The 24,892-nt window shown below is 42.6% G+C and overlaps 1 protein-coding gene across 3 annotated transcripts in view; it reads right to left on the bottom strand.

The window, feature by feature from the left end:
* Positions 1-13,557: 13,557 nt before the first annotated feature.
* MAN1C1 (mannosidase alpha class 1C member 1) overlaps positions 13,558-24,892 on the bottom strand; it is an 89,902-nt gene continuing 78,567 nt past the window's right edge. For 2 of the 3 annotated variants that reach the window (XM_065577149.1, XM_024107655.3), the window contains 5 exons: positions 21,658-21,773; positions 21,310-21,529; positions 16,119-16,291; positions 14,826-14,941; positions 13,558-14,366 (listed from right to left, as the gene is read on the bottom strand). In XM_065577149.1, the coding sequence (XP_065433221.1) occupies positions 14,243-14,366; positions 14,826-14,941; positions 16,119-16,291; positions 21,310-21,529; positions 21,658-21,773 (749 nt within the window). In that variant the 3' untranslated portion in view covers positions 13,558-14,242. The remainder of the gene's footprint in view (positions 14,367-14,825; positions 14,942-16,118; positions 16,292-21,309; positions 21,530-21,657; positions 21,774-24,892) is intronic. The other variant, XM_042844696.2, reaches the window with a different exon arrangement.

Raw genomic sequence — 24,892 nt, forward strand, 5'->3', positions numbered from 1 at the left:
ATTGACTGGATGTTTTCAGAGAACTAGCCCTGATAACTCCAAGATCTCTCTTGAGTGGTAAGAGCTCATTTTGATCCCATTTGGTATGTATAGTTGGGATTATTTTTTCCAATGTGCATTACTTTCCACTTATCAACACTGAATTTCATCGGCCATTTTGTTGCCCAGGCACCCAGTTTAATGAGATCCTTTTGTAACTCTTCACAGTCAGCTGTGGACTTAACTATCTTGAGTAATTTTGTATCATCTGCAAAATTTGCCACCTCATTAGTCACCTCCTTTTCCAGGTCACTTTTGAATATGTTGAACAGCACTGGTCCCAGTCCAGATCCCTAGGGGACCCCGCTATTTACCACTTTCGATTGTGAAAACTGACCATTTATTCTGACCCTTTTGTTTCCTATTTTTAACCAGTTACTGATGAGAGGACTTTCCCTCTTGTCCCATTTCTGCTTAGTTTGCTTAAGAGACTTTGGTGAGGGATCTCACCAAAGGCTTTCTGAATGTCTAAGTGCACTATATCGACTGGACCACCCTTGTCCTCATGCTTTATTGACCCCATTAAACAATTCCAATACATGAGTGAGGCATGTTTTCCCCTTACAAAAGCCATGTTGACTTTTCCCTAATATATTATCTATGTTTCTGAGAATTCTGTTCTTTACTATAGTTTCAGCCAATTTGCCTGGTTCTGAAGTTAGGCTTACCGACCTGTAATTGCCAGGATCACTCCTAGAGGCTTTTTTTTCTTAAATCAGTGTTACATTAGGTATCCTCCAGTCATCTGGTACAGAGGTGATTTAAGCGATAGATTACATACAGCACAGTTAGCAGTTCTGCAATTTCACATCTGAGTTCCTTCAGAATGTTTGGGTGAATCCCATCTGGTCCCGGTGACTTATTGCTGTTTAATGTATCAGTTTGTTCCAAAACCACCTCTACTGACACCTCAAGCTGACACAGATTTGTCACCTACAACAAATGGCTCAGGTTTGGGAATCTCCTCCCCGCCCATCCTCTGCAGTGAAGACTGATTAAAAGGATTCATTTACCTTCTCCGCAACTGCCTTGTCTTCATTGGCAAATGCATAATGGCCATTACATTTAGCAACAGAATCACTGCAATAGCATTTTCTAGCTTATTGTTAATGCTTTGGGACACTTCTAGCATAACAGATGCTATTGTAAAGCTAAATTCTATTCTAATGCAAAGCTAAACGGGTGTGAAAACTGATTAAGAAAGAAGGGATTGATGAGAAAATAAACAGGATTACTAACAACTAGAGGCTCTCCCCCTGTCTTTTTCCACTTTGCATTTTGATGAATATAAAATTTCTGCATCTGTTCATTATAGAAATGAATATTTAAGTTAAATTCCCTGGGAGTTAAATATACAGAACCCTGAGCAAAATACAGATCTGAATTAAATGTATTTTCCACCATAAATCACATTTTAACTATTATATATCTAAGCACAATAGGATTATACGGAAGACATCCAGTGTGGTTCAGTGAAAAATGTTGTGTGAATGCATATTTGCACACACAGAGAATCCACTTAATGTTAGTCAATTAAATTTGAAACACCTGATTGAAATTCTTAATAGCTAAGGTTTCCCAGCCTCATCATTGGATAATAAATCAAACATCATAATCTTAAGTGTTCTGAATGTCATTTTGGGTCAGTTGGTGAAAAATAATAGTGTACTAATTTCCTTGAAGAATTGATCTCAAGTTTCTCAGTCCCATTTTATTTGCTGATTTTGTCTTTACTGCTGCTGCAAGGGGCTGGATTTAAAACAAAGATAGATGAGAAAATTGCCCCTCTTCCCTTCATTTCCTCTTCACTCTCCCAGAGGAAATTGTTTGAAAACACACCCATTAATGATTACGTTTGTTTGGCCTCAATTTAGAATAATTTAAGACTATCTGATACAGGGATTTTCCAGAGCAAATTCATCACCATCATTTGTAGCTTGAGGATCTGCAGTCACAGACCTTTTCTCCTTCATTTTCAACTGAAAAGAAGTGTGCATATCTGCCGCTGTGCAGGTACGTGCAATGTGACTGGCTGCTGCCGTGATCCGACTCAGTCTTAAGTCTGGGTTCATTCAGCTTTCTTTCTAGGAGACAGCGTTGCCTTATGCTGTAGGGTGTGCCTGGCCTGTAGTGCCCCCTGCTGAGTTAGCATGACACTGCAGGTAGTCCCTGCCTCAGTTTCCATTCTCACAAAGCCAGTCACTTCATTTCAGGCACTCTTACGTGACTCAATAATACCCTCCTTAGGGCTCATTACAAAACTTCATCCAAAAAGGAGACATAACACTATATCCCAAATAAACAAAAGGGGCTTCTGGCTTTCAGGGTTCCTCTGGTGTTGGCCCACTAAGCTCTGCTCCCAGTCCCCTCAGGATTCTCTTTCAATTTCTAGGTCTCTCCTTATAGCAGGAGTCCCTGGCTTCCTTCTGGAGCTTGGGTAGCTTACGCAATTATTGTTGCTGTCCTCACCAGGATCCCCAGCTCTCCTCCTGGAGCTGGGTTGAAATTCATCTCCCTCAGCTGGCCCCACTTAGTCCTCAGGCTCAGAGAGCTGGCAGCCGTCTCAGGCTGGGTGTCTGCTCTTGGCTAATTCAGGGCCACCCCCAGAACCTTCTTACTCCCTAGTCATCTACCCTGATGGCTGCTGTGAAGGAGATGGCAGCATTTATACTGGCCCCTTCTCCCAGCTCCTTTCTCATTGGCTGAGTGAGTGAGAGGGGTCCCTGCCCCACTCTCTCTGCCAGCCTCCAGTCCTGGGCCCTTAAAGGTACAGTAACAGGATTCCTTCTAAATCTGAGGACCCCTTGCCTCATTTCTCATATCGCCTCAGGCTTTGTGTCTGAGACCACCCAAACTCGTAAAAGGGCCATGCCATGTATCAGGGAGGACTGACCAGAAGGCAGGACTGCCCTTAAATGGCAAGACACCTCCCCTTACATCTTAGCCAGAAAGGATCCATTTTTCCATGACTCTGTTTGGATTGCAATCCGTCCCCTGGCTCAGACGTGTCGTACGGGAAGGTATCACATCTGTACCTGGTCTCAGCTTTCCTCAATTCCATTGATGACTGAACGGAGCACAGGGCTAAGGAGTGTGGATGACTATGAGTCTGATCAATGGTGCAGAGTCAGGCCCTAGAGCACTGCCGGCATAGAGCCAGATTCCAGAAGCCTTACTGAAGCTGGGTGGGATCTTACCCCATCACTAGTCCCAACTTTAGCCAATCACTGAGTGAGGTATTATGCAACGTGAGTCAGGGTGGCAGAATCTGGCCCTGTAATTGCAGAGATATAGGACAAAACTGTGGTAAACAAATTAAATATAGTAGAATTGTTTAACATTTAGAGTGCACTGGTGCCCAGAGACCTGAGCTGAGCTCAGAGTCCCATTGTGCTGTACATACACAGTCAGAGACTCCAGAGAGCTTACAGGGTAAATAGACAGGCAGAGTGGCAGCGGAAACCGAGGCCCAGAGGGGTGAAACAACTTGCCTTGGTCACACAGCAGGTCAATGGTACAGCCAGGAGTAGAACCCAGCTCTTTTCAGCCCCACACCAGTCCCTATCTATTGACTGCTCAGAAGATAATTAACTGCCCTATGGTGTTATTCACTGTATTTACTATTATAGGCCTTCACTTCAGTGAAACACTTAAGCATGTGCTTAAATCTACCCATAAGCTGCAGTGCACTTAAGCCCACCCTGAACTTTTTGTTTTGCATTGTTTTGTTTTGTGGTAGCACCAAAGACCCCATTGTGCTAGGCGCTGTATACACACAGAACACAGAGATGATCCCTGCCCTAGAGAGACAACAGGTGAATACAAACAGACCATGCGGGAGCACAAGGAAATAAGGAGACTGCTAGCCAGCATGATAGGTAGTGGTCTTAGCATACTAACTGCTGCCTGTTAATCTTTTTGCAGGCATCATGGCTTCAATGTCATAGAGTTGAAGGCCAGAAGGGCCCACCAGATCATCTAGTCTGACCGCCTGTACGTCACAGGCCACCAACCCCACCCAGCAGCCGCACACTAAACCCACCAAGCGAAATTAGACTGAAGTATTACAGCCCTCAGCAGACTAGACTATCATGCAGGCAATGTCTCCCGTGGGATTTAAGCGCTCTGTTGAATTTGGGGCCATAGTTCACAGACTCTGAAATTAGAGATGGGAACAATTAGTAAATCACCTAGTCCATTCATCTTTCCAGCCAGTGCAGTACAGCTCAAGGATTGTACCCCGTCCCCACAGCACGGGGACCTCCCTTGGGAGATTATCCCAGTCACAGCTGAAATGTTCCTTTGCAGATATTCTGCCTGCCTTTTCCTTTGATTAATTTCATCCCATTACTCCTAACCGCTCCGTACCAGCCTCAGAAATCCTCCTCCCTCCTTGATCTTTATACCTTCAGGTCCTTACCTGGTTATCACATCCCTCCTTAGCAGTGCTTTGGCCAAGTGCTCCATACTTACCCTCTTTTAATCTTTCTTCATAAATCAGTGTCTTCAGACTCTCGCTATGCACAATCCTGCACAGCCTCTGGATTTCCCCAACTGCTCAGGAAGATTTAGTACCATTTTCTTCTGCTTCAGGGCTAATCGCACAGCATGTTTGATCTCTCTAACGGTGGCAGGAAGCGTTAGAATGGAAAGCTTTGAAGTTTTGCCATTTCCTAAGCCCGTTTAATTGTTTTGTTTTAAGGAGCATTTTTTGTCTGAGACAAGGAGAACATAACCGCTGGCTAATAACTTAACTTCTGTAGCCCAGATCAAGGAAACAGGAGGGAACTCTGCCTTCTGAGAGCTAGGGCAAAGGATGGCAATGGGCCAAACAGCCTGCAGGGTGATGGGGAATTCCCAGCAATTACAGTGCATGTGGGAATAACTGACACCAGAAGGAAGATTTTATACCATCCAGAAAATTCAGGGAAACGAAGAAAACTGGAAAGAAGGTAGAGTTCCTTCAAACGCCAAACAGGAGTGGAGGAGGGAGTATGGTCTTGTGGTCACTGGGACTCAAGAGATATGGACTCTATTCCCATCGCTGCCATTGATTTCCTGTGACACCGTGGACATTTTTCTCTATGCCTCGGTTTCCCCATCTGTAAAATGGGAATAATAATCTGTTCTCTACCTCTAGAGCCCATTCAATTTACATATACATGGGAGGTACTCAGATACTAGAGTACCTAGCTATATGGAAGAAAGAACCGGTGATCAACAAATGTCTGCCCCGATGGGGAGGGGAGGAACTGGATTCAAAAAGCATTGAAATAATGTCTGTGATGAGAGATTACTGGTTGGATTAGATGGTTTCGATAATGTGGTTTAAAACTTCCAGGGCTTGGAAGTCGGACGAGGGGAGCTTTCACTTAACTGAAACAATGCGGTGGGTACTTGTAGAGTACAGAATAACACAGGATGGAACAGTTCTGAAACTAGTACATGTACTCAAGTGTTTGGGTGACCAGCAAGACTAGAAGTGATACTAAATGATAAAGCCTGCAATCTAGTGGGCATTAACAAGGCCTGATGAGATAGGCCACAGATCTGGAATGCGACAGATGGTACATATTATACAAGAGGTAGAGAGGCATCATACATTAGAAGCATTAGAAAGGCCATTAACTCCTGTTTAGCAATGGCGGTGAATTCTTTGGAGAAGCAGCCAAGGAATGAAAGACAAAAGGAGAAACCGAGGGCATCTGCTAGAGACCAATTCCCCTTAAAGGAGAGTGGGGGAAAAAAATTCCTGGATCTACACTCCTAGTTCTTGAAATGACAGATTAGACCACTTGGGAGGAATTTTAAATATCCAGACATCTGCTGGGTAACAGACCCAAAATTGAAGCAAGCTGAGTCTCAAGATAGAGGACAGCTAAGATCTTTAAGAAGAAAATTCAATCAGAGGCCACGACCTCCTGGATCTAACATTTATTTACTGGAAGATACCCATTGAAAATGTGAGAATAGGGAAGGAATTGGTGCCACTGATGGCAAGCTACTAAACTTCACCATGAGTTACTGTCATAAATATAAAGGGAAGGGTAACAACCTTCCTGTATACAGTACTATAAAATCCCTCCTGGCCAGAGGCACAAAACCCTTTAACCTGTAAAGGGTTAAGAAGCTCAGGTAACCTAGCTGGCACCTGACCAAAAGGACCAATAAGGGGACAAGATACTTTCAAATCTGGGCAGGGGGAAAAGGCTTTGTTTTGTCTGTTCTGTCTGTCTGTCTGTTCTGGGTGCTTGCCAGAGACAGATCAAGAAAGCAAGCAATCCAGCTCCATTAGAATTAGTAAGTACTAGCAAGGGAATGCGTTAGCTTACTTTTATTTTGGCTTGTGATTTTCTCTGTGCTGAGATGGAGGTGTATTCCTGGTTTTTCTTTTTGCAACTTTAAAGTTTTGCCCAGAGGGAAATCCTCTGTGTTTTGAATCTGATTGCCCCGTGAGATGATCTTCCATTCTAATTTTACAGAGGTGCTTCTTTTACCTTTTTTCTTTCTAATAAAGTTCTGTTTTTTTAAGAATCTGATTAAGGTTGGTCTGTGCTCATCTTGTTTATTCTCAAGCCTCCCCAGGAAAGGGGGTGTAGGACTTGGAGGGATATTCGGGGGGAGTACGAACTCCAAGTAGTCCTTTCCCTGAGTTTTGTCTAATCACTTGGTGGTGGCAGCGTTACCTAATCCAAGGTACAAGAGAGAGTTTGTGCCTTGGGGAGTTTTTAACCTAAGCTGGTAGAAATAAGCTTAGGGGGTCTTTCATGCGGGTCCCCACGTCTGTACCCTAGAGTTCAGAGTGGGGAGGGAACCCTGACAGTTATAAAATGCAGGAGAACAAAGGTATTGGATTCCAGAAAAGCACATTTGGGGGAATTAAGACATCTGAGTGGCCACATTCCCATTGACTTAAATGGGGCAGGATTTCACCCTTAGGTAGCAAAATGTAATGGAAAGTTGTATTAAAATCTCATGTAGGTACACGAAAGAGTGGAAGTGACTGAAATGTCCCAACTAATGTAGGGAAGTTCTAAATGAGACACAGGACAACACACTGGTCCTCTGGACAATGTAAGGAACAAGAAATGTTTCGCATGGGGAAACCCTCAACACATTGTCCTGGGAATGGAAAAGAAATAGGCGACAAAGAGCGCAGAGTCAGTAAAGGTTTGACTGGAAATAAAGGGCAGCTGGACACAGTTCGGGTTAACAGCCAAAGGGACTAACATGAATGAACAGGATGTTGATAAATATATTGGGGGTGGGGGTGAGTATTTATGAGGTAGCCGCATTAATAAATGAAGAGGGAGATGAAATTAAGCACAGCTCAAAAATGACAAGAGTGAATTTAGAAACTAATCGGTCTCAAGAAAAATAAAAATAAATGTATAAAGACCTTGGAAAAATGGTACCAATAAAGACAAGGGCATACTTGGAAGACATGAACATACCAGATTCACAAAGATATTTAGGTGCCCAATTCCCACAGATGTCAATGGGAGTTCGACAACTAAGTACCTTGTATGCAGTGTTGTTGTAGCCGTGACAGTCCCAGTATATGAGAGAGACGAGGTAGGTGAGGTAATATCTTTTATTGGGCCAACTTCTGTTGGTGAGAGAGACAAGCTTTGGAGCTCCACAGAGCTCTTCCTAAGGTCTGGGAAACTAAGTACCTTCGTGATGCTGTGATTCACAGATTCCAAGGCCAGAAGGGACCATCGTGATCATCTAGTCCAGTGGTTCTCAAACTTTTGCACTGGTGACCCCTTTCACAGAGCAAGCCTCTGAGTGCGACCCCCCCTTATAAATTAAAAACACTTTAAAATATATTTAACACCATTATAAATGCAGGAGGCAAAGCAGGGTTTGAGGTGGAGGCTGACACCTTGTGACCCCCTCTCCCCCGAGTGATCCCGACCCCCAGTTTGAGAACCCCTGATCTAGTCTGACCTCCTGTAGAACACAGGCCATAGAGCTTCCCCAAAATAATTCCTGGAGTTTGTCTTTTAGAAAAACATCCAAGATAACTCCACCTGATGGGAAAGACCCTAGACTGTGGTTCCAATCTTCGTAAAAAGATGCTAAACTCTTCAAAGCAGGGACTGTCTACGATTCTGTTTGTACAGCGTCTAATGCAGTGGACCCCTGATCTTGGCCAGGCAGTAGCATCATAAACACGATTAATTAACAACCAAAGAGGGCTCTTGGTTCTGGAATTCTGGGCTCAAGTTCTGAGCATGTCATGACCAGAAAGATCTGAACACATCAAAGGGAGTTCAGAGAAATGCCACTAAAACGATTAGTGGGTTGGAAGGATTGATTTACAAGAAAGATTAAGGGCCCAATTCAGCAAGGTGTTTAAGCAAGTGCTTAACTATAAGCATGTGAGTAATCCCATTGGCTTCAAAGCACTGTTTATGCACTTTCCTGGATTGAGTCCTAAAGGAATTACTGTATGTAGTTCAGATAATCAAAAGTGAAAGGGCAAACACACTCTCCAAATATTTGAAGACTATTCTCCAGTACGATAAGGAGAAGACTTAATTAGGGTACAGTGTTGTAGGACATAGAACTAATAGTATTGCATGAAATTCAGAAAGGAATAATTTACAGTGAATATTAGCAAACTCCCCGAAAGTGAGATTGGTTAGGCTGTGTCCCAGGAGAAGTGGTGAATGCCTCATTGCTTGGGACATTGAAAATTAGATCAACCATAAGGCTAGGTATCCTACTGAATTTCAATGGAATTTGGTTGCCTAACTTCCCTAGGTTCCTTTGAAACTCTCAGATACACCTCTACCCCGATATAATGCGACCCCATATAACACAAATTCTGATATAACGCGGTAAAGCAGAGCTCCGGGGGGCCGGGGCTGCGCACTCCAGCGGATCAAAGCAAGTTCGATATAACGCGGTTTCACCTATAATGAAGTAAGATTTTTTGGCTCCCGAGGACAGCATTATATCGAGGTAGAGGTGTATAACATACAGCAGGGAGTAATTCTGCCCTGGCAGTGGGATGGAGTAGGAAACTGTGGGGCCTTTTCCATCTCTACTTCCTAAGTTTCAAATAACAAGACATTTTTACAGTCTGTGCGAAGGAAGCATTTTATTTAAAGAAAAAAATCCCAATTGCAGCACAGCACATTTTGACCGGAAAAGGGCAAATCTAGTGTCCATCTATAAAAAGGGAAATAAGGACAACCTGGGGAATTACAGACCAGTCAGCTTAACTTCAGTACCTGGAAAGATAATGGAACAAATAATTAACCAATCAATTTGCAGACACCTAGCCGATAATAAGGTGATAAGTAACAGACAGCATGGACAAATCATGTCAAACCAACCTAATAGTTTTAACTGGGTAATAAGCTTTGTGGATAGGGGGAAGCGGTAGATGTGGTATATCTTGACTTTAGTAAGGCTTTTGATACTGTCTCACATGACCTTCTCATAAACAAACTAGGGAAATACAACCTACATGGAGCTATTATAAGGTGGGTGCAGAACTGGTTGGAAAATTGTTCTCAGAGAGTAGTTATTAGTGGTTTACAGTCAAGTTGGAAGGGCATATTGAGTGGGGTCCCACACGGATCAGTTCTGGGCCCAGTTCTGTTCAATATCTTCATCAATGATTTAGATAATGGCATAGAGAGTACACTTATAAAGTTTGCAGACAGTACCAAGCTGGGAGGGGTTGCAAGTGCTTTGGAGGATAGGATTAAAATTCAAAATGATCTGGACAAACTGGAGGAATGGTCTGAAGTAAATAGGATGAAATTCAATAAGGACAAATGCAAAGTGCTCCACTTAGGAAGGAACAATCAGTTGCACACATACAAAATAAGAAATGACTGCCTAGGAAGGAGTACTGCAGAAAGGGATCTGGGGGTCACTGGACCATAAGCTAAATATGAGTCAACAGTGTAATGCTGTTGCAAAAAAAATAAATAAATAAATAAAAAAAAAAAATAAGCATACACCATTCTGGGATGTATTCGCAAGAGTGTTGTAAGCAAGACACAATAAGTAATTCTTCCGCTCTACTTGGCTCATTAGGCCTCAACTGGAGTATTGTGTCCAGTTCTGGGTGCTACATTTCAGGAAAGATGTGGACAAATTGGAGAAAGTCCAGAGAAGAGCAACAAAAATGATTAAAGGTCTAGAAAACATGACCTATGAGGGAAAATTGAAAACAATGGGTTTGTTTAGCCTGGAGAAGAGAAGACTGAGGGGGGGGGAAACGGGATGACATGATAGTTTTCAAGTACATAAATAGTTGTTACAAGGAGGAGGGAGAAAAATTGTTCTCCTTAATCTCTGAGGATGGAACAAGAAGCAATGGGCTTAAATTTTAGGTTGGACATTAGGAAGAACTTCCTGTTAGGGTGGTTGAGCACTGGAATAAATTGCCTAGAAAGGCTGTGGAATCTCCACCACTGGAGATTTTTAGGAGCGGTTAGACTAACACCTGTCAGGGATGGTCTAGATAATACTTAGTCCTGCCTTAAGTGCAGGGGACTGAACTAGATGACCTCTCAAGGTCCCTTCCAGTCCTATGATTCTATGATTTTTCAGTGTTCTCTGGTGAATTAATACAGCGATCCAATACCCACCATCTGTAACATCTGAAGCTTTAAAACAGTGGAGGCAAAAACTCAATCTATCAAACCTGAAAAAAATCAACAAATAGATTATACAGGAAAAATAAAAGACTGCCAGGATTTGGAATTCAATAACCAATTCTGCTGAAAGCTTTCCAAGGAAATGTAATAACGCTTGAAAAATGAAATGTGGGTTACAAGAAGCTACATTTGCTTTTTTGAATAGCTTTTTCTTGTCTCTTTCTGTGGTTTATGTAAAAGGCAGGCAACAATCGACAGCCATTCTGCAAGCACTCATTTCTCAATAGTAAAGTGAATTTATACTGGGCAGTACAGCTTACAGTTATTGGAGTCTAATTTGTCTGAAACTTCCTGCTATATAAAATAGGGTCACATCTTCCAGCGGTGAAAATTAGTGTGATCATCACAAATCTTGATTATGTGAATTTATTCAGTGGTCCCCACTGCATTCAGGAACCAAGGTTGTACCATATTTCTTAATCAAATATGTAAAAAATCAGAAACCCCAAATGGGTGACATTCTGGCCCCACTGAAGTCTATAGCAAAACACCCATTGACACCAATGGGTCCAGGATTCAGAGATTACAAGACCAAACAGGAACACTGTGATTGTCTGATCTAACCTCCTGTATAACAAAAGCCATAGGACTTCCCTGAATTAATTCCTGTTTGAGCTAGAACATCAAACTTTTAGAAAAACATCCAATCTTGGTTTAAAAATTTCCAGTGATAAAGAATTCACTCCCCCCGTTAGTAAGTTGTTTCAATGGTTAATTACCCTCATTGTTAAAAACATGTGTCTTATTTTATTCCATGCCTGCGAATGAAGTAGGTGAGCAAGACAAAAGCATAACCTCTTCCCCAACGCGTTTCCTGGCACGTTTAGAACTGAAAACAATTCAAATGAATCATTATTGCTTTTTTCGCTTAAAGGTATGTAAACGAAAGGGTTCCTTTTCTACATCAAACACAAACAGGATACAAATCCTACAAACAAAATACATTACAAATAAATTCTCTTCTCAAAGTGGAAATAGATTTGCTAGGCACAGCAGCTGAAACCCAAAGGGAAAAATTCTCCTTCCTCGAGAAAAACGACCGCTGAAGTCAGAGTTCTGCCTGAATAAAGCCTGCCAAATGAGATCCAAAGGGTACTGAGAAAAGTGAATCAAGAGACATCTAAGTCCCCAGTCCTTCAGAGATCACTGTATTGTGGTAGTGTCGAGAAACCCCACTCATGGACCACGACCCCACTGTGCTAGGTGCTGTACAAACAGAACAGAAAGACGGTCTTTGCCCCAAAGAACTTAGGATCTTAATGCACGTTCTTAACATTGTTCATGGGAGTCGTCCCATTGACTTCCAAGAGACCGTTCACTTGCCTAAAGTTAAGCAGAAGCACAAGTGTTTGCAGGACTGTGGGCTAATCATTAGAAGGTTTTAGAGACAGACATTTGCACTGAATACTTTTCTTTGGGACTGGTGTTGAGCAGCAGTCAGAGCACCTTGTTAAGGAAACATCAATAAACTTTACATTTACAGGCATGTAACAGAAAGATCATTATTTTTGATGCAGCTGTTGAATTTCAGGAGGGAAAAATCTTTTATCCAGAAATCTTTTTGACCTCAGAAGTACCATTTGTTTTTACTGCAACATTTAAACACTTGTGCAGAAAGGAAATGCGGTTTGTGCTTTGGGAAAGGAAAATAACAAGAACAAAATCAAACTAGACAATCTGAATGAAATGCCAGGAATCCGTGTTAATGGGAGTTGGAAGGATGCTTTTTAAGACCTTGCTAGGCAGAGTTTTGGTTACTCATGACGTTTCTTAATCCACTGCAAAAATTCTCTTGGGTTAAGCTTACTTCCCAGTATCAAAATCCCTCAGATAAAATGACTCATTCCCAAGACTCTTATTTACAATAATCATCCCTCTGGGCCAAGCTTACCATCCAGTATCTTTATCCCTGGGATAAAGGTTAAGTCCTCATATGACAATCTTCTTCCCCTTTGGGACTTCAACAGGCATAGATTTAAAAGCACATTTTTCTTTTCCAACTTGCGTTTCCTTTCCCGAGTTGCTGAAGAAACGAATCAGCATTTCACAATATGAGAGAGGAACGTGTCTAATGCAAAGCACCAAGCAGCTTCTGAATGATACAGAGCTGCAGGGGAAAGGTTGTCGATGAAACAATTAAATCTAAAGAGGGACAACTGAAAGGGAGGATGCACAGCTAGGACCAGCTACTAGAGAGGAACAAACAATCAAGGATGTGAGTGAGCACAAGGTCCAATTCTGCAAAATGCTGATCATGCGGAGTTCTCGATCAATGGAATTTGAGGGCACTCAGCCTCTTCCAGGATCAGGCCCATAACAGAGCCCAGAACTGTTCTGAAGCAGAGGATTGTGATTCTCAGAGCCGGATTCTGGTACCCTTAATCATGTTGAAGAGCTTTGCATGGCTGTCCTACTGAAAGTCAATGGGACAACCTACAAAGTAAGGTACTTCTCAATGCCAGAAACAGTATGAGAATCTGGCTCCATTTTCTCCCCTCCTTTTTCTCTCCTGTAACTTCATCCCAGACAGAATTATAATATAATGAGGAAGAAACTTGGATGGGGATTTTTTTTTTGACTAGGAAATAAGACATTGAATTGAGTTCTTGCTACCTCACAGTTGAACAATGAATAAGCAATTTAGGAGAGTTGAAGCAGGTTGGAATTATTGACTATATACTTGCTAGATTATTCTTGAAATAAACATTTATTGTAAATTATTCTCAAAATCAACCATTTTTGTCAGCTATCCATTCCAAGGACAATATAGCAAGTCTTTGACAGTTCTGGATGGAGAGCTGTTAATGTCACATCAACCCAATTATGCAACTTATTTTACAAGACCTTTTATTCTATTTCACAGATTTGACTATTACAGCAGTGCAATTTATTACAAGTGACTCATAACATTTAGTTCCAAATAAAAGTAGAAAAACACAAACATTATAAAGGAAAGTTACATGGGATGCAATGTACTGGAAATGTGTTTTTAAGAGCACGGGAAAAAATATATAAAAATACATTTGGGTCAAGGATTTTGCAGACATTTGTTGTTTTAGTTACCAGGTTGACACCACGTAGAAAGCACAGTATATTGAAAACGGTAATTAGAAATATGATAAAATCCAACTGTATATAAAAGGCAAAAATCAAAAAGAAAAATGAAAGGAAGAACAAGGGGGGAAAAGTCTATTGTATGGCAAACTTCCAATCCTTTGGCCACTAGAAAACGAAGTCAGTGGATTTCATATAAATTCTCTGTATAAAGGAATGTCCATGATCTGTTTACAATATGGCCCAGAATCAACATCTTGTGACCAGGCTAATAGATCTCCTCATAGAGGAAAACAAGGTGCTTATGTCATAGTTTATTCTCCCCAGTATAATACTGTCCGGAATTGGACTAGCGCCCCAAAATACCATTTTAGGAACATTGCTAATTCCTTTAATGGAAAGGAAATGCAGTAACCCGCTATAGAGTGCCGCCGAAGTAGGGAGCTTGAGTAACAGCATCATTATTGCATGCTTGCTTTAGCTTTAAAGTTCGTGTGGTTCACCGGCAGTGGGTGGGCTTCTGTGTTGAATACCCAGTCTTCCAGAGACAGCACGTCATCGTCACAGAACAGAAGATAGAGGTACCTGCAGCCACATGGCAGGAAGAGAGAAAAGAAAAACTGGTAAGTTGGATTACAGAAAGACTCTAATGGGATTCCAAGTGTACATATAAGACCAGATCCTCAGGGCAGTAAGTGGCATAGCTCGATAGCCGTAGAGCTAAGTTGATTTAAACGGATTTAGCTGAGAATCTGGCCGAAACTCCTGTTAAATACAGTGCATAGGCTGAAAATGACAGAGCACTCGGGAACTTGCTGAAATTGATCCCCAAACAGGTTCAGCTCGCTTTACGTAATTGTTCTGCAAAAGAGACGCAAAAGCCTGCAGTATCCCATCATCTTCCACAGTTTGCTCTGCAGGGAACCCAACGCTTTCTAAGATGAAGCTATTGTATATTTTGCATGAAGACGACCCACATCATAAAGACTTTTGTGCCCCGAGAGGAGATTTATTCTGAACGCTTTCTCATGATGCTACACTTACTTTAATGTCTCTGCCAGAAAAAAACTCTGTTGCATGTTGTCATGGTTTGGGGTGGTGGTATAAACATCTCGGATCCCGGAGAAGCCTGCTTCTACTCTACAATATTTTTCCAGTGCCTGAGAAAAGAAAAGAAATCTCAGCGACACACAGCTACATGGAGTAATCCGTTAATCAGCATCAGCTGTGTTACAAGTCCGGTTTACAAATCAGATTCAGGTTTTATAGCAGTTTCACTCTCACTGAAGAGTTTGATCATTAGCCAACAGTCCAGGAAAGATGCTAGTTCAAATGAAACAGCTGGAAAAAGGTAAACAACGTAAAGCTTATTGATTGCTTGGCGTTGATGCTCCCCCCATATAAACAGGTGTCAAATAATAACTCTTTGCTTTTACACAGCACCTTTCCAAGACACTTTCTGAATGCCTGAATGCTGCCACTGACATGTAACCACCTCTGGAGCACAGAGGAGGAGCAGCCCCAAGCACATCACACTACAAAACAGTGTTGGGAGTGAGAAGACATTCTAGCCGGGAAGTCTCTGGGATCTTTTACGTCCTCATAGCCAGGGCCGGTTCCAGGCACCAGCAAAGGAAGCAGGTGCTTGGGGCGGCCAATGGAAAGGGGCGGCACGTCCAGGTCTTTGGTGGTAATTCGGCGGCGGGTCCCTCAGTCCCTCTTGGAGCGAAGGACCCGCTGCTGAAGAATGAAGCGGCGCGTTGGAGCTGCCGCCAAAGTGCCGCTGATCGCAGCTTTATCTTTTTTTTTTTTCTTTTCCACCCCCCCGCTTCACCGCTTGGGGCGGCAAAAAAGCTGGAGCCGGCCCTGCTCATAGCACAGAGAAGATCTGGTCTTTTACAGTCTCATTCTGAAGATCCAAACATAGTAATTGATGCTCATATCTCTACCTTAATACGAGCAGGGCCGAGTCAACCCTGCAAGAATATGAAACTATGGTTTCACGGAGTCTAGATAATTCCAAACGTGCGGCTCAATCCACTCCATCTGACGTTACTACATTCATAGCCAGTACATTGTCTGAGGTCTGCGGCTCTTTTTTCCTCCCAACCCTGTGAGGTTTATTATTATTTGTTTAAACAAAGCCCAAACATTTTCAACGATCCGCAAAGAGACAAAAGCAAATTAGGTTTCTCTTTATATTACTGTGCGGTAGCTAACACATGACATTGGCTAATACGATTAAAACGCCGCTCATCCTTTTCCTGTCCTAGAAAGAGATGGCTGTAAGAATCCAGGGTTCTGTAATGGTTAATGCTGCGTAATTGCTGCTCATACCTTTACAACTTCCCAACCCCACTGTCTGTATTTCGGATCATGGGTCAGCCTCCACATGTACATGTAGCTTTCTACCACTTCAGGGCGCAGTATGTAATAGCGTTCGCTGAGTCTGGTGGCCATGGCTTCCGTTCCAGAATCAAAGCGAAAAGCTTCCGGGCCAAGCTTGGTATCTAAGCAAGAAAGAAAAACCCACACACGTAATAATCACCTTTAAAAATTCATAACCGACGCTAACAGGTTTTATAGGTGTTTTTATGCTGCATTAATACAGCCGAGGCTTGCCAGGAGGTGCAACAAACAATCCATCATGTCAACGCATCAGTATCAGTTCAGACACGGTGTCAAACAAGTGCAACTCTGCTGACTGAACGAATGCGCTTACTTAGCCCAGCTCTGAATCTGGTCCAGTCAAATATTTGGAGAAATACGAAAAGTAAATTGAAAGGGCTTCTGAAAGTAGCAGCCTGGCCCATGGCAACAAGATCAAAGGGTCACATTCAACCCTGGTGTAAGCGTGGGCACGAAGTCACTGGATTTTTGCCTGGGATGAATTGGGTCCTAAGACTCCTGATGGAAGCTCTCAGAGATCTCTCTCTCACACCAGATCAACCCCCACCTCTTCCACCGCAGTCAACAGGAGTTGCGAGGCTCTGAGCAGCATTCTCCGGATCAGGCCCTAGTGAGAAACATCAGCTAAAAAGCTCCTTCAGCAGAGCCCTGGAAAAGGAAACTATTCAGAGACAATCTAGCCATGCTGTTGATACTCCAGTGCTTCTCATGTTTATATGTTGTCTCAGGTAGGGGTTTCTTGACTTCATGGTCATTGGGCCCTCCAGACGGAACAATCATTAAAGGACAAATGCAAAATACTCTACTCAGGAAGGAACAATCAACTGCACATGTACAAACTGGGAAACGACTGCCTCGGAAGGAGTACTGTGGAAAGGGATCCGGGGGTCATAGTGGATCATAAGCTAAATATGAGTCAACAGTGTAACGCTGTTGCAAAAAAAGCAAACATCATTTTGGGATGTATTAGTAGGAGTGTTGTAAGCAAGACACAAGAAGTAATTCTTCCACTCTGCTCTGATAAGGCCTCTACTGAAGTATTGTGTCCAGTTCTGGGTGCCACATTTCAGGAAGGATGTGGACAAACTGGAGAAAGTCCAGAAAAGAGCAACAAAAATGATTAAAGGTCTAGAAAACATGACCTATGAGGGAAGATTGAAAAAATTGGATCTGTTTGGTCTGGAGAAGAGAAGACCGAGAGGGGACATGATAACGGTTTTCAAGTACATAAAAAGTTGTTATAAGAAGGAGGACAAAAAATTGTTCTCATTAATCTCTAAGGATAGGACAAGAAGCAATGGGCTTAAACTGGAGCAAGAGACATGTTTAGTTTGGACATTGGGAAAAACTTCCTGTCAGGGTGGTTAGGCACTGGGAGGTTGTGGAATCTCCATCACTGGAGGTTTTTAAGAACAGGTTAAATGTCAGGGATGGTCTAGTTATTACTTAGTCCTGTCTTGAGTGCAGGGAACTGGACTAGATGACTTCTCAAGGTCTCTTCCAGTCCTACGATTCTATATGATTCTATGATCATTACTGTACAGTCATGAGGGATGTTTTTCAAAAGGACGATCAGAAGTTAGCTGGAACTGTGTCTGCCACCCTTTCCCCTCCTTTAGCGTCTAGTATGTTAACTTTTCTTTTGAAATGGAGATCGCTATGAAATAGGATGGAGTTACTTTCGATTGTATTTTCTGATTACAAAATAATAAACTACTACTGCTTTAAGAACAGGAGTACTTGTGGCACCTTAGAGACTAACAGATTTATTAGAGCATAAGCTTTCGTGGACTACAGCCCACTTCTTCGGATGCATATAGAGTGGAATAAAGATTGAGGAGATATATATACACACATACAGAGAGCATAAACAGGTGGGAGTTGTTTTACCAACTCTGAGAGGCCAATTAAGTAAGAGAAAAAAAACGTTTGAAGTGATAATCAAGCTAGCCCAGTACAGACAGTTTGATAAGAAGTGTGAGAATACTTACAAGGGGAGATAGATTCAATGTTTGTAATGGCTCAGCCATTCCCAGTCCTTATTCAATCCTGAGTTGATTGTGTCTAGTTTGCATATCAATTCCAGCTCAGCAGTCTCTCGTTGGAGTCTGTTTTTGAAGTTTTTCTGTTGTAATACCCTATTACCGGAAACCTACTGACCGCTACACTTACCTACATACCTCCAGCTTACATCCAGGACACACCACACGATCCATTGTCTACAGCCAAGCTCTAAGATATAACCGCATTTGCTCCAATCCCTCAGATAGAGACAAGCACCTACAAGATCTCTATCAAGCATTCTTAAAACTACAATACCTACCTGCTGAAGTGAAAAAACAGATTGACAGAGCCAGACGAGTACCCAGAAGTCATCTCCTACAAGACAGGCCCAACAAAGAAAATAACAGAACACCACTAGCTGTCACCTTCAGCCCCCAACTAAAACCTCTCCAGCGCATCATCAGAGATCTACAACCTATCCTGAAAGATGATCCTTTACTCTCACAGATCTTGGGAGACAGACCTGTCCTCGCTTACAGACAACCCCCCAACCTAAAGCAAATACTCACCAGCAACCACACATCACTGAAAAAACCACTGACCCAGGAACCTATTCTTGTAACAAAGCCTGATGCCAACTCTGTCCACATATCTATTCAAGTGACATCATCATAGGACCTAATCACATCCGCCATACCATCAGGGGCTCATTCATCTGCACATCTACCAATGTGATATATGCCATCATGTGCCAGCAATGCCCCTCTGCCATGTACATTGGCCAAACTGGACAGTCTCTACGCAAAAGAATTAATGGACACAAATCTGACATCAGGAATCATAATACTCAAAAAACAGTGGGAGAACACTTTAACCTGTCTGGCCATTCAATGACAGACCTGCGGGTGGCTATATTACAACAGAAACACTTCAAAAACAGACTCCAAGGAGAGACTGCTGAGCTGGAATTGATATGCAAACTAGACACAATCAACTCAGGATTGAATAAGGACTGGGAATGGCTGAGCCATTACAAACATTGAATCTATCTCCCCTTGTAAGTATCCTCACACTTCTTATCAAACTGTCTGTACTGGGCTAGCTTGATGATCACTTCAAAAGTTTTTTTTTTTTCTCTTACTTAATTGGCCTCTCAGAGTTGGTAAGACAACTCCCACCTGTTTATGCTCTCTGTATGTGTGTATATGTATCTCCTCAATATTTATTCCACTCTATATGCATCCGAAGAAGTGGGCTGTAGTCCACGAAAGCTTATGCTCTAATAAATCTGTTAGTCTCTAAGGTGCCACAAGTACTCCTGTTCTTTTTGCGGATACAGACTAACACGGCTGCTACTCTGAAACCTACTACTGCTTTGTCCTTCTCAAGTGCCTTCCATGTGAGGATCTCAGAATAAACACACACTCTCAGAATCCCTATGAATTAGAAAATTATCACCCCTATTTTACAGACGGGGAAATTGAGGCACAGAGATTGCCGGAGATCAAGCCGAACCAATGACAGAGTTGGAAACAGAATCCAGATATCTTGGCCCCATGGCTGGTGCTGTAGCCAAAAGACTACCTTTCACATACACACTTGGTTTCTTTACACACCTTATTTGCCCTACCTGGGCCATGTTATAAGAGTGAGAGAACAGGGAAATTACAGCACAAACAACTCGCATTGTTTCCTGAGAACCAGGGAAAAGGTTAAGTGCACAGCCGCTATCTGAAACACTGCGAGCTGGCTGATACAACAGGAGGGTCGCTGCTAATGGCAGGCTTAGTGCTGTCTTTTTGATGGTGACGGATACAGTTGAAGGTGAAAAATGGCTCCAGGCAGTTGCAGCCTGCAGGTTGTTAGCTCAGACGGCCTAGCTGCAGTTCTGCAAGTGCTGTGGAAAGAGTTTGAAAATACAATTCCAGCTTGGCTTGAAGTTTGTTAGAGCTGCTTTAGGCAAATGAACTAGACGCAGCTCATAAATATGTGCTTGTTGATGCAGTTAAGCCGTAAAACAATCAAAAGGAACAGTTATCAAAGAGAGGCACATTGCAGGCGAGCCTCCTGGACAGCAGACTGCAACTACATATACTCAGATGTGCTAGACAAATGCTCATAAAGAAAGGAACAAAGACCAAATAATTACAAGCATGTTGAAGCTGGGATGTGTGTAGAGCTAACCACAGCCCTTGAATTATCATCAGCATCTTTTTGATTATATGATCTTGCCAAATTACACACTATAATAATACCAATACCTGGCACTTTTATAAATGCCTTTCATCTGTGGATCTCAAAGTGCTTTATAAAGGAGATGAATGTCATTATCCACATTTAAGACAAGCACTTCTAGCTTGAACTGTGACTTGCCAAGGGATCGCCACATTTGTCCTGTTGTTAGCATGGTTAGTCTTTATATGCCTGCATTGAATGCCTTCCGTGAAAACAAATATTCAACACATGTTGTTTGTGAAGAACACTATGTGAATGAGAAAGATTTTACTGAATGTGGGGAAATATGGAGAGACTTATGCAATCTTCTCTTAGGAAGGCTGCAGTAGGGATTTATGGTTTGGGTTAGTTTTAAGAAGGAATAACAGAACTCAATTCCCTGTGTCTAACACCTTACACAATGCTCAACTGCCCATTTAGCTTGTTTCAGTTGTATATGGTGGGAGGAATTAAAGGCAGATCAGTGCTTTACTCCATTTGTTATGGCAATACCTCAAAGTGCTGATATACAGGAACACAGATTACTCCTTTTATAGGCAGAAAGCGTGGCTTTGTGATTAGAGCACAGGACCGGGGTTCAGTAGGTCTTGGTCAGTTACCAGCCCTGCCGCTGGTTTCTTGTATGACTTTGCGTAAGTCACTCAGCCTCTCTATGCCTCAGTTTCCCTATCTAGAAGGGGGATACCAATACTGACTTTTCTCACAGGGGTGCGGCAAGGACAGATGAATGTTAAAAGCCCTCTTATTTTGATGGAAGATGCTGCAGAAGTGCCAAAGAATTACTGCAATCCTTTCGCATGCGAGATTCATTTTTTTAGCGGCTGTAAATCCTTACCTACCACAGTAATTTATCAGCAGTACTTTAATCCACAATGTTTACCTGAGCGTGCATAAGATTCATGACACGTGTGAGTAATCTCTGCAGCTAGATCCAGATAATGTTGCTTTTTCTCTTCCGCTGCTTGTTCTGCTCCAAGGGCTATCATGCCACCAGAGAAGCAAGCCAAATGGCCCATTTTGTGATCCAAGATGCCACCTCTCCATTCTGCAATGTAGGTCAATCCTCCGGCAGATTTTTTAACCAAATGTTTTTCTATAGCCTAAAATGTATTAAAAATCAATATCTGAACACATCTTGCAGGAAGGAAAAACAAACTGCTTTGACTAACATTCTGTTGGACAAAATATTCCTTATAAGAAATACAGCTGCAGAAGCAATCAAACTTACCTCTAGTGCATCATTATACATCTTTCTGGCGTCAGTGTCTCTCTTGTCTGACATCAGCCAGGATTTGATCAGATATTCATAAAAGCTGTCCCCCAGACCTCCAACGGAGACGTGGTCTGCAATGGTGGAAGCCAACAAGAGATTGCTGCATAACTACTTTTGCACACGATTTACGATTAGGGTGATCAGACAGCAAGTGTGAAAAATCGGGACAGGGGGTGGGGGGTAATAGGATCCAATATAAGAAAAAGACCCAAAAATCAGGACTGTCCCTATAAAATCGGGACATCTGGTCACCCTATTTACGATGCACAGTCGCTTTACCAGTCAGAACAATTCCGCCCTTATTAAATAGCTTAACTCATTTCTGCCCCCTTTTCGGTTTTCTTTTGGAAGCTAGCATTAAATTGTTTAGAAAATTACGAAGGAAAGTGTAACCATAAGGAAAACATTTGGTCTTCTACCACGGGCCAGTTAAAATGGTCTTTTACCACGTACCCTTAATAAAACTACTCAAAGCTTTTACTTGCCAGGGTTATTTACATGATAAATTGAAGACGCTTCCTGTTTATGAGATAAAAACCATATCCTGGGCTAACAAACTGAGAGCAGACACATACATGGATGAATCTGCAACTATGCATGTCCACTGGACATCACGGGCCAGATTCTCAAAATATTTAGGTGCCTAACGCTCATTGAAAATAATGGGAGTTAGACACCTAACTACCTTTGAGGATGTGGCCCTACCTCTCACTCGTCCCCTCCTGGAGAGGGAGTGTAACAAACGGAAGAAGGGGAGAATACGAATTGGATATCGGCATTGCAGCACAAAAAGGATGATTGGACAGAACTGCCAGCAGAGGGCACCCTGGCTGCTAAAGGGGACTAGCGGTTTCTGGAGTGTGATACAGCCTGCATGCGGAAGTCCTAGGTTTCTGGTATATAAAAATAAAGCCAGGTGGGGAGATGTGCACTGAATATTTACTTGTGGGGAAATCAGATTTCCAAGGCTGCCGGCTCAGACTACACAGTGGTATGACCTTACTGAAGAGGCGAATGCTAAGCCATCACTATGGGAAGCAGGTCTGACAGCGCAGCTGCAGGTTTCTGCCTGGGGGAATCAGCATGGGAAACAGCAGGACAGATTTACATCTTTAAAATGCAATAGGGGGAAAACCCAACCCTACTTCTTTGGAGCAGCCAAATTCACCCTTCAAATGAGCAAGAAAAAATACTTCTCCTAGCCATTTAAATACGGAACGGACTAGACCTATTAGCCAGGGTTACCCACCTCCATGTCTGCATGATTTCATTTTAAACATTAAGTAGATACAGTACGTTTTTCGGATCAGCTATTCTGTTTTTCCACTTTTCTGTGTGTGCATATCAAGTCCTGAGGTTTATTTTGAATACTACTAAATCCTATCTAGAAGAGAGATCAACAGCCACGCATTTGACTGACCTGAAGAGCAACATCTCTGATAAAGTATGTGGCCAATGAACCGCAGAATAATCTATGGCAAAACAATGAGATTCGAAACCCAGATTCGGGAAAGAGGATAGAATATTTTACAAATACAGGCTTCAGATTGTCTTTAAATGGAAGGTGTATAAGCCTAGGCGTGTCAGAACAATCACCAAAAGAAGAGCACTGGGGCAAAATTGTTTTCCACATGTTAAAAGCAAGGCCAGAATTTGCCTCCCAGGCTCCGTGTGTAAACAAGCCATTAATTTCAGCAGGGAGGCTGTGCTTTAATTTTCAAAAGCTAACTACTGCAGCTAGCAGAGCGCCAGCATTCCTTCTCATTGGGGTGGTCTGATCATTTGCTCTGGTTTTAGGGAAAACATGACAATTCTAAGAAAAAGGGCTTATTGCAAACAGCTTTAACCAAGAGAAAGAAAATGAAAGACTGGCACCTATGATAGTCCCTGTGGCAGGCAACAGCTACAGTCTCTCTCTACCTTGGCATCTGCCACCAACTGACTCTTAGGTCCATCAGCGAGTTCCTAGGCTGAGCAGTCTCTCGGCTCCCTGGATATCAGATTCGGATCACGAGGCCAGCTTACGTGCTACTGCCAGAAGCAGTTTGAGGTGCCATCAAGCCAGCTCCTGGCTTAGCCAACGGGGGAATTTTTCTCTAGTCCTGTGGCGCCAACTATGCCTCCAGCTCACTCCAAACCATCTAAACAGGGGCAGTTATTAACCAGCGTGGTGCCCCAGCAAACCTCTGGGGATCCCCACAAACATCACAAAAGATGGGAGCAGGATGTCTAAAATGGATTAAATGAGTGGATTTAAATGGAACCGAATTGGTGGCCAAAATGGATTAACACTGAACACATGGAAGGTATTCTACACACTTAAATCTAGTCACTTACACTTAGAAGAATATGGACGCAGCTCTTTGGGAAGTGATGCATTAGCAACCAGTTATCAGAATGAAACACTGACAAATGTGAGTCACATTATTTCCCCCCCTCTGTGCTGCAAAGCAGGCAGGACTAGCACTTTTGTCTGGTTTGTACCATGCTGATGCAAACGGTAATGACCTAAAGAAAATATCATCACAAGGATGTAGCACTAGGAGGTAAGCTTAATTTTTGAAGTGGAAACGTTGCAATAACTCTGCGAACACAAATGTGAAGGGACAGGTGAAGCCACTTACAAGCGGATGGGGATGATTCAGAAAGTCAATTAATGGGACGAACCGGGGAACTGACCTTTTTCTCACTGAAGTTCTGGTTTACTGGGACAATTGTAATTGTTCAAGATGTTTTGCTGGGACTATTTTCAACACAAGCCTTGTCAATTACTGTTAAGAGGTGTTGCTAGGGCAATTAAAGGTCAGGGATTGATCACTGCTAGTGCTCTCTCAGCTGTCTCATACAATGGCAGCTGTGCAACTGCCCTGTCAATTACAATTAGCGCTACTAATATAGTGCTTAGAAAGGTCACACGTGGTCCAGGGGACCGAACAGAGTTGCAGAGACATGAGGCAAAAACTGTTTCAATGAACTTTGCTTAATTGGGACCATTTTGAATCCATGGAGGAGCCCAATTTAAAAGCAGCCTCTACTTTACTTCCTGGTTTATTGTAAATAGCAATGCCTTGAGTGAAATTCTGCTGTCAGACCAGTAATGCAACGGGGTGGGAAGGGCAGAGGAAGGGCTCTGCACAAATGGGGAGAAGTGGAACATAGGCGTCAAGATTGACGTACAAACTGGAGAGCA

The sequence above is a fragment of the Chrysemys picta genome, chromosome 23, assembly GCF_011386835.1.
Source record: "Chrysemys picta bellii isolate R12L10 chromosome 23, ASM1138683v2, whole genome shotgun sequence".
NCBI classification, from domain to species: domain Eukaryota; kingdom Metazoa; phylum Chordata; order Testudines; family Emydidae; genus Chrysemys; species Chrysemys picta.